Here is an 11,183-nt window from a genome sequence, read left to right as displayed (position 1 = left end):
AAATAAATAAAATCTCAAGTTCAAGATTTGTTGAAGAAGGACTGGATTCAAAAAGTCTCAATCTTTGTGTTGTTCTTGTTTTGTTAGTGCGCCTAAGAATGATAGCAAGTGGAGAATGTGTGTAGATTGTAGAACCATCAACAACATTACTATGAAATATAGACACCCAATCCATAGGCTAGATTATATTTTAAATGAACTTCATGGAACACAAATATTTTCTAAAACTTATCTTAAGAGTGGTTATATTCAAATAAAAATTAAAGAAGGGAATCAATGAAAAGCTGCTTTTAAGACCAAATTTGGATTATATGAGTGATTAGTAATGCCTTTGGGCTTATTAATGCATCAAGTACTTTCATGTGTCTAATGAATCATGTAATTGGCAATTGGATAGGAAAATTTGTTGTAGTTTATTTTGATGATTTTAGTTTATAATAGGAGTCTAAGTGATCACATAAAACATTTAAGGAAAGTTTTCTTAGCTCTTAGCAAAAAAAATAATCATTTTTGAAAACCTAGAAAAAATGTAGTTTTGGTGTAGATAGTGTTATCTTTTAGGTTTTGTAGTTGGTTCTAATTGCTTGACATGGTTTGGATTCACCTTAGGAATGATATATCTCCTTGTAAGATGAAGTCTATATTCAATCTTAAAGGAGATGATCCTTTTCAAGTCCAAGGGAGGATAAACAATAATAAGCAAGACCTCCCTGATTATTATGGAATAAACAACACCTTTAATGTTTGTAATCTACTTCTTTTTATAGTTGTTGAGGAAGAGGCTTCAAAATTTGAGGACAAATCATCTTAAAGAGGTAAAGGGTGGTGGAATCATAGTGAAAGAGGAAGACCTAAGCTCCTATTGAACTTTAGGATCATTGATAACCAATCTATTAATAATTAATAACTAGAGAACCTGAGTTCATCCCCTTTTCTTACTCCCTATACCCCTAGTCACATTTTCACTACTAGAAGGATTGTATTCTAAGTCGATTATTTTGCCATATTTACATCGGTTTTAAAACCGACTTAGATAAGGCCGTCGTAGATGAATGATCATATCTAAGTCGGTTACGTAAAAACCGACTTAGATGTACTTATACATCTAAGTCGGTTTTTAAAACCGACTTAGATGTACTTATACATTTAAGTCAGTTTTTACAAAACTGTCTTAGATGTGCACATACATCTAAGTCGGTTTTTATAAAAACTGACTTAGATGTATATATACACATCTAAGACGTTTTTTATTCAAAACCGACTTAGATGTGCATATATACATCTAAGTCAGTTGTTGCTTAGAACCGCTGTAGATTGTATTTTTTTTAACCTGATTAATTTCTAAAATAAAACTGATTCAATTATATATAACCTGCAAAAATTGATTCAATTATCCAATGCAAGAGAAACCAACAGAGACTAATTTGGGATCATTATCATTATAGAAATGGCTCAATTACATCATTATATAATATATATCTCTTACAAGGAGAAGAGAATAGCAAAAAAATTAGGTCACACTACATTAGACATGCATTGGGCAGCCTAATACTGAAATCACATTCACCTATTTCTAAATTTTACATGTAATACTAGACCTTTCAACATGATCTATTTCTAAATTTTTCTAAAAATAAATTTCCCCAATGAATCCGAATGTCTTCCAATATGGTTTCCCCCAATGGTGTAGCATCTTCAAAAAGCTGCAACATATATACATCATATATTAGTTACATCATAAAAAGTATTAAAAGAAATTTAAAAATTTTGTAAATGTACCTCACTCCAACTATTTGTTACTCCCCCTTCAATTATTTCTGACATCCAATTCATGACATAGTATCCACATTCATAATGTCCTTGTTGTTTATAACTCTAAAACGAATACCAAATAACGTAGTATAAATAGTTTTGTTTAATTAAGGTAATAAAAGAATTTCTTAGGCACATTGACTTTAATTACGAACCACTTACTTACCATGGGGTAAATCCATTCTAAGTTCTTTGACAGTGCAGTAGATATACCACTCATGAAATTATACATAGCCATAACACTAAAGAAAAAAATGAACGTAAGTTACATAATTAAAATTTTATAATAAAGAACATAAAAGTAAAAAACGTATTACAAATTAAAGTTTACCTTTTAACTAAATGTTTGACATGTATAGTGGGCTTATGATGCAAAGAACAAAACCATACAGCAACATTACTCATAGGACAAAGAACCAACAGCTGCCAATGATTTCTACATTGAGCCAAAATTAGTTAAACAATATATATATATATAAATTACATAAATTAAATGCAATAAGAAACATGTACTTACTGATCAATGTAAGGAGCCAAGTAAATTTGCTTCTGGGAGTTCTTTATCCTATCATTTATATAATTTATAGTCTCTTCTTTCTTATTCCCCGATTTTTGTATTGATTGGGGCTCCAAAAATCCATACAAGTCATCATAGCCGTGCTCTTCAATTTTTTGATTTAGATAACTAAAATTTATAAAAGAAAAGTAATTTAGAATGAATCATAATTAATTAAATAAATATTGATACTAATAAGAATTGTGTACTTACAACATCCAAAATTGTATGATGGAGATGTTAAGCCTTTTTCGTTCTATTAATTCACGTATATCATCAAATGTAATATAGAACACAAAATCATTAACACCAACACCAAATAGACTTGCAGGACATATCACCTGAAATGGTCAAGTTGGATAAGTAACCAACCTAAAACAAAAAAAATTAAATAGTCTTTATATAAGTCGGACAAAGTCACCTTAAATGGGTTGCCATAAGTTAAAGTCAATGATGCCTCACGCAAATCACATATAGGATCATTACTGGGTTTGGACCTATGAACTGTTGGAATATCCTGTGTCTTCTTAGATGATGAAATAAGTCTCACAAGACGTCTTGGCCATGAAATAAAAGTCTGTAGGGCCTGTCTAACCAGTTGAACCTCTGAAGTAGGCATAGGAACATGAGCATCAAAATCTCGAACAAACTCAACAACCACCTTGACCAAATCAGCTGTTAAAGGTACATTGTGTATGGTTGAACTACCCTCATAAACTCTACCAATGGCCACTACACGAGGTGGTATATCATCAATGCATAAGTCACATGGATGAGAGATATCAACATGAGGCTTATCCCCTAATGCATTACCAGCCGCAGCAGTAGCACTTGAAGGAGTTGGACAACTACCTTTACTACTACCAGGGACCATATCTACTTGAACTGGAGGAACATCCTGTGTCTGTGTATTACTGACATCATTTTTCTTGAGTTGTGCAACAACTTGCTGTGTGAGGAGTTCCAAATCCTTGGGAGTTAATTTAGCTATGGATAATCCATGTGACTGGCGTCGTCCAAAGTACTGACTAATAGTAGTACCAACACCAGCTGCACGAACACGACCAGGATGCTCTGGTCGTCCAAGGGCAGTATTCAATATATCTTGACGCCCATCGGGAACAAAGGAACCCTGTGATGCTTGCTCATCCAAATCATTCTACAATAAACAAATTTAGTTTACAATATATCGTAGAATAAAAAATTTGAGAAAATAGTTAAATAGTTTTATTTTATAAAAAGACTTACAATTTTTTTAGCAATTTGGTTAGCTGACTCAGAACTCATTTCGCCTGAACTTTTTGTGCGACCCATGACCCATAACTTATGACGTGGAGGAGGAGGTGGAGGATCAATAACTACATCCTGACTAGCACCAGACTGTATTGCTTCATCCTTTAGTCTCTTTAGTTCATTTTTAGAATAATTTGTCACTAAGAGATCATAACCCCCACGAGATAATGGGTGAGGGGCATCATTATGTTGCTGGATAGCTTGTGCTTTTTCTCTTATAGCCTGCAATAATTGAATAACACCAAAAAATAATGAGAAAATACTCGTGTTGTATTATAAATTTTAAAAATAATAAACACAGTTTACCTGCCATTTAGGGTCATTCCTGATTTGTTTGAACATACTACGACTCAATCCATCAAATCAAAAGGCCTTGGAAAGCCTGGTTGGTTACAATTGCAATCCCAAATCAAATCAAATACTTATAAAAGTAACAGCTTCATGATGTAACAATCCATTAATTATAAATATAAGGGCACCGATATGCATTGGTAAATTAATTTGTTATCCTGATAACTAGTCAATCATAAAATGTTTAAACCAGTCATTGGGTTGTTGTGCATGATAATAATTACGATTATGTGATTGACTAATAAACCCACACAAGCAATACATATTTTGTTAATAACTCCATGATTGAAACATGATAATCTCACTTTTACTGAGTGATTTAAACGAACCAACATGGTAAAACAGATTTAAACCAGCTCTAAAGAATCCTTTTACAAAAGAAATAATCAAAAGCAAACTTGTAACTTGCAATTAAAGAACAAAACTACATTCTTGTTTGGCTGGCAAATTGAAGAAACTAGAAAGTAAGAAAACCTTAAAACGAGATGAGCATTAGCTCAGTCAGATATACAGAGATACATTTATAATCGACAAGCTCTAACAAATATTCACATTCACACGCCAAGAAAGGATTGAAAAATAGTTTGACAAGTGCAGGGAAACACACATGCGTCAGTTTTTCTTTATCAGTATAAATTAAACTCAGTACGAAGGAGTTGCAATAGCTGACATGCATGTGCCAGTTATAATTATATTTATAAACATGAGTTCCTTCCCAAAGAATTATCAAAGAAAAAAGGGAAAAAATAGACAAAAACAGGAGGCAACAAGGTCAATAAATCACATCTATACTCCAAGATTCAAATTAACATATAACACAAAACCACACCAAGCAAAGCAGAGAAAACACAGGAAGATCAAGGCATCCTTGCACAATATAAACAATATTTATAGAAGCATGAAGAAGAAAAAATGAAAGAAAAAAAAAAGAAACAAAAGAACTTGACTTCTTAGAAGCAGAAAAGAGAAATGGATAGCAATAAAGTCAGCAGAGAAGAAGACAATATGCTGTTGATATGATTAGTCAACACAAGGACAGTGAATATAACCGCCAGGAGCAGAACACAGTTACCTACATGTAACACCCCAAATTCTCATACTTTAATAGAGATAGACAAATGATGCAAAAACTATGAAGCATTTAATTGATTAGCTGAGAGATTCTCATCATCATCAAGTCCCAAAATAGTATAAAATAAGCCCTAGTTTCTGGTAGTTCAACTCCAACCCAAACATACTATTAATGTTTAGGGTTTAGGGAAAACAGAGAACAAAGAACAAAGAAGAAGAAAAGGCCAGAAGAGTCTCAAACAAAGAATAAAACAGAGCAAAGTCATGGGAACACCTCCGCAAGACGAAACGCAAGGTTCTCTTTGCAGTGGCTAAGGTTCTCCGTTTTCTCCGACGGCTGCACAGAGACGATGGCAGAATCGAGCTTGAGAGCGGTGAGGTACCGATTGGGGCGGAGGAAGTGAGCCGAAGGGGCAACGTCCTGCGAGAGAAAGAGAAAGAGAAAAGGAGAGAATGTTGAAAGAAGGGAGGTCAAGTGGCGGGCGCAGGAGTGCAGGGCGGAGGAGGTGGAGGCCAGAGAGAATGTGGCTAGGAAACTGAAGGGCTCGCATGAATTGAGAGAGAACGTGCGCGAGATTATTTTTGGGTCTCCATCTAAGTCAGTTTAACATAAAAACTGATGTAGATTACTTTAACATCTAAGTCGGTTTTATTATAAACCGTCGTAGATATATTTGTGTAGGCTATTCTACAACGGGTATTGTCTAAACCGTCGTAGATTACATTCCTTTTATTTACAAAAATGCCACCGCATCTTATTTTACATCGATTTTTAATAAACCGACTTAGATTGAGCGACTTAGATTACTCCTTTTGTAGTAGTGTTTTCAAGCCTAGTCACATCTTTCTCATGTCTAATATATCTAGACTTAATTGTGGGAATGTGGGGACTAAAGTTTGGACATCCATAATCTTCTTAACCATGGTTTGGTTATGGTGCACCACAAGCTAACCAACTCTATACAAGTTTTTTTCCCCTCTATTGGTACATCACTTTGAAGAATTTATGCATGAAAATTGATTTTTCTCTTTTGAGATCTTGAGTTCCTCTCCTTAGAGTATGACTCCATATAAACTCTCATCAAGGAACTTCTTCCTTCATCTCTTATCTCCTTGAGAGTGGTGCCTCATCATCTCTCATCTCCTCCATTTTTTAGTTCTTCAAGCTTTGTGATTCCTTGGATGAAAGATCTTGAGAAGATGATGAAGATTACGAAGCTTCTTCCATTAGGTTTTATGAATTGTACTTCCTTTTTATGTATTTTCACAACATGTATATATTTAATAAATACATGAAAAGTAGAAGGTATAACACATACTCATTCTTCATTCATTTAATTATTTTAAAAAAATTCCTTAATAATACTCATATCCATATATTTCTTATAATATTATCTATTTAATTTAGTTTATAAAAAACATTTGCTCACACACATAGTATAATATAATATATAAAAAATTATCAAGGGTGTTAAATATATTTGCTTTTGTGACCACGCATTTCATAATATTCTATTTTTTATACTTTCACTTTTTTCTTATATTTTCCTACCCATCACTCACTAGTACAAAAGAGGTATTTCACGTTGATTATTTTGAGCTTTTTACGTCAAAAAAAATACCAACGTTAATGCGGGAGATATAAATCTACGTCGACCCTGTAAAACTGACGTAAATTTACGTCGGACATTACCAAGGTCCGACGTAAAAAAGTAGTAAAAAAATAAAAATAAAATAAAAAAACATAACAAATGCAAGCAAAATGGCCTGTTCTGCTTCGTAGAACAACCCAAAAGAAAAGGCCAACGACCTATACAAATAGAACAACCAAAAAACCGAATAGAACAGATAACCACAATAGCTATGCGAAGCAAAAAGGTGTTAACGAAATCTTGATTCATACCTGATGAGCTGCAACAGTGTGTGGATGAGTAACAAAGAGTTCAGACCACTCTGCAAAAAACAAAAAAACGATTCAGTAACAAAGGAGAGGGAGAGGGTTTACAGAGAAAAAAACGAAAAGTGATGAAGAGTGAATGCGCGCGGTGTGCCTCGCACTCTCTTTTTCAATTTCGCGTCCTTTTTTTACGTCGGACATGGTAGGGTCCGACGTAAAATGTCAAATCTACATCGGACACAATATACATCCGACGTAGATTTGACATTTTACATCGGACCCTACCAGGTTTGACGTAAAAAAGTTAGCAAAAATTACAAAAATATCACCGGGTCTTTTTTACGTCGGATTTTAGTGTGTCCGACATTAAAGAAGTAACGTAATATACTAATTTTCCAGTAGTCACTATCATAAAGTGTAACGTCATATAATAGCCCGACAACTCGTTACTTTGAGTTTGATTCATATATTGAAGCCACAAATTACCCTCAATGTCTTTCTCGTTTTTAACTACATAACTTGTATCTTATGTATTTAATATTCACTAATTTTTCCATCATTTTGTACTAGTGATCTCATATACTCAAACTTATAATTATGCGTCGTGGCATGACATCTCCCATTTGTAACTTCAAAGCATTTTCCTCTTTGTTTCTGCTAAAATTATAATGCTTATTTCTAACTTTTGCTTAAGCAAAAAGTCTTTAATTCCAAAACTTTCTCTAAATAGCTCAAGTTTAGAATTATCCTTTTCCTTAATTTCTTAATAAAAAAATGTATCATCTACAAATAACTATTTACGAATATTCTTTTATATGTCTCTAATAAATACATCCAAGATTTGATTGAGCATGTAAAATATAAACATGTCTTTGTGAGAAATATTTGATCAAGACCCAAAAAATGATTATAAAAAAATAACTTTTACATTAGCTTAAAATTGAAATGAATTATTTATTATAACTCTAAGCTTACTTTTGTGATAAATGTTTTTAAATATAATTAAATGATTGCATTTCAATTTATTTGTAACTAAAATTAAATTTCATAAATTTCAAGATTAGGATCAAATCTATAATAAATTCTCATCCAAAATTATAGTAAAATCAAGCTTGTAAATATTTATACAGTAAAACCTTGTAAATTATATCATGTAGCTACATTAATTATTAATGTGGATGATTCCGTTTTCTAAAGCATCTTTCAACGTGATTGTAGCTAGATCCACAATTTCCTCAATATGCATTGATGTAAATGCTGCCGTTTTGTACGACTAACGTGTGGTGAAGCAAAATATAATGCTGTCAGGGCTTTGAAAAGAAATAAAATAAAAGCGAAAATACAATTTGAAGTGAGACCATGCACGTACTTCACGTGTTTTATACACACATCCAGCTGTACAATTACTATAACGTTGAATTCATCATAAATCATTTTTTTTATTTTTATTTTTAAGGTTATTTATATTAAAATAGAGATATTAAATCTTTTATATGTTGGACACAGTGACGGATCCAGAAATTTTAGATAGTGAGAAAAATGTTTATTTATATATTTATAGTATTAAAAATTTTACATATAACTTTTAAAAATATAAATATATTATAATTATTTTTTATAAGTTTTTATATTTATAATAATGGTTAAGGATGAAAATAAATTAGGTCAGACTATGTTATAATATAATTTAATAAGTTTGAACATAACTTTATTTAAAAATACATGTCTTAAATATGACATATTTATCTGTCGTAACATTTTTTAAATGTTTAGTTAGAACTACAATCTTAAAGACCTACTTTATAATAATTTAATAAAAACATAAAATAATTATGTTAAATTTTATAAGAATCAAGTTTAATTTATTTATGATGTAAACATGTTTTTCATATGTGATATAAATTTTTAGGTGATAATTTATTTTAAAACATATTTAATAATAAAAATTTTAAATAGAACATAAAATTTCTGATCTTTCCTATTTTAACTTTTTTGGTCAACATATATAATAAATAGAAAGCACAAAAAGTAAACATGCATGTTGTAAATTTTTTTTATCAAAAATTAATTTTTTAATATATTACATTATATATGTGAGCATTAATATATATATATATATATATATTATAATTAAACTTTTTTTAAAAATTAATTTATTATTAAAGAATATTATTTATCACATATGAGAATTAATCTCATTCAAAAGTTTGACAAATATCAAATAAATGAATAACTCCTCTGAATTTATATTTTATACATACAATAATTTATATATATATATATATATTATCATAATATACTTTTTATTTTTTAAAATATATTATTTTTTTATAAAAAAATTTATGTATGTGTAAATTGGTAGTGGGGGCAAGTGCCCCCACTCTATCATACATAGATACGTCCCTGGTTGGACACCTAAGGTTCATATACACATGTCTCCACATTAATATGATATTGTCTACTTTAAACTTAAACTCTTATAATTTTATTTTTAGTCATCTCCGAAAAGACTCCATATCAATAGAGACTATGTAGGCTTCATAAACCTTCCTTTCTCCTCATGATCTAATGATGTGGGACTTTATTTGTACCCAATAAACTTCCTATCAAGCAAATGACCATGGTTTAACATCCTTTCAACGAAAGTCTTTTTTTTTTTTCATCTATGAGTATGCAATGGTGGCCGTTAAAACTTTAGTCACACTTGTCAGCTCTAGATACTTGTATCGCTGTTAGCACACATTAACAAAACACACTGTCTGACCCTCTACTATTAGGAAGATTTTCGATACAAAGGACCCCACACTTGGATCCACTATCTCTCAATGTCAAATACTTGTTTAAGACTTTGAGTCGGTCACCTAGTTGACCATCAGCTCTGATACCACTATTGGATACCTAGGGTTCACACACACACACACATGCCCACATTCATTGATGTGGAACTTTAATTGTACCCTAACACTATTTTCTAAAATACAAAATTTTGATCTTTTCATTAATTTGATATTTTTGATTGTTAAATTTTGAGGTTGTCTAGTAATCTATCACTACTTAAGTAATGTGATATTTAATGACATGATATATAAGGATACAAGTTAAAAATAACACACAAATGATCTTTATTTGTACCTACTTTATGAGTGCTTGATATTTATTTTATTAATAAAAATCTTATTTGTATTTTTCTGATTTTTTAATTTATAAATGTCACGTTATTAAATATCATATCACTTAAGTATATATAAATGTTAAAACTTAACCATTAGTAAATGTCAATTCGACGGAAAATCAAAATTATGTTTTTTTAAAATTAGAGGGATTAAATGTCTTTATTTTAAAATAGAAATATCAAAATTACAAATTGATCATAGAGAAAGTAAAAATACAATTTCACTTTTTTTAAAATTATTTTTTTGAACTTCTATTTTTAAAGGCGGATTCAAATTGGATTAAATTTTGATGTTGCGCTCATACTCTTAAATTTGTTTTGGTTAATGTCCATTATTCTCAAGTTTAATCATTAATTGGATTTTGACAAGCATCGAAGTCTTGTTTGGGATTAAAAAAAAGTGGGATAATTATCTTTATATTAAAATAAAATAATAAATTAGAATACAATAGTTTCCTATGTTACTTGACCCAAAATACAAGACCCAAAACAATTATACTACTAAGCCTATAATATAAGGCCCAAAGAAAGTATGTACAAGTATGAGAGGTACTGGACTTAAACATTTAGTAGTTTATAGCTTAAGTTAAACTTAGGCTTACTAACCTCATGATAGGCTCAATCTAGTTGTATCCTCTTAGTCATAGTCCTAGTGGTACGTAAGGCCCTTGTCCATGCCTCTGCCATCATGTTGTGTGGTCTCATAATAACTGGTTGTGAGATTATTTTCTTAACAAGTGGTTAAGTGAAGAAATCTCAGCAAGTGACTACGTGTTTGGTATTAACAGTATGTGGTTGTGTAGTAGTTGTGTGTATTAACAAGTGATTGAGTTTTGAATAAAAGTTGGTTATGTTTTTAGTGAAAAATCCCACAAGGTTGTATGGGGACTAGATGTAGCCTAGTTGGAGTGGACCAATATAAATCTTGTATCTATTCTCTCTTTCCTTATCTCCTTACTTGTATATTAACTTACTATGTACAATATTATATTGTTTTATAATATGAATCATAAACAAGTAAACTCAGACAC

The 11,183-nt window shown here is 31.0% G+C and overlaps 1 protein-coding gene across 1 annotated transcript; it reads right to left on the bottom strand.

Annotated features, from left to right (window-relative positions):
- Positions 1 to 1,415: 1,415 nt before the first annotated feature.
- Positions 1,416 to 5,694, bottom strand: LOC114915683 (uncharacterized). Its single transcript, XM_083060616.1, has 10 exons — positions 5,358 to 5,694; positions 3,968 to 4,043; positions 3,617 to 3,883; positions 2,790 to 3,527; positions 2,582 to 2,709; positions 2,330 to 2,497; positions 2,144 to 2,248; positions 1,979 to 2,054; positions 1,780 to 1,875; positions 1,416 to 1,703 (listed from the first exon to the last, which is right to left on the bottom strand). Exons 2-10 carry the CDS (start codon positions 4,001 to 4,003, stop codon positions 1,602 to 1,604), a joined length of 1,716 nt encoding a protein of 571 aa, XP_082916742.1. The 5' UTR covers positions 4,004 to 4,043; positions 5,358 to 5,694; the 3' UTR covers positions 1,416 to 1,601.
- Between the last annotated feature and the right edge of the window lie 5,489 nt (positions 5,695 to 11,183).

This window comes from Cajanus cajan, chromosome 7 (assembly GCF_000230855.2).
Source record: "Cajanus cajan strain Asha chromosome 7, NIPB_CcT2T_4, whole genome shotgun sequence".
Taxonomy (NCBI): Eukaryota; Viridiplantae; Streptophyta; class Magnoliopsida; order Fabales; family Fabaceae; genus Cajanus; species Cajanus cajan.
The sequence above is the reverse complement of the archived record's forward strand: the minus strand, read 5'-3'. Positions and strand labels throughout refer to the sequence as shown.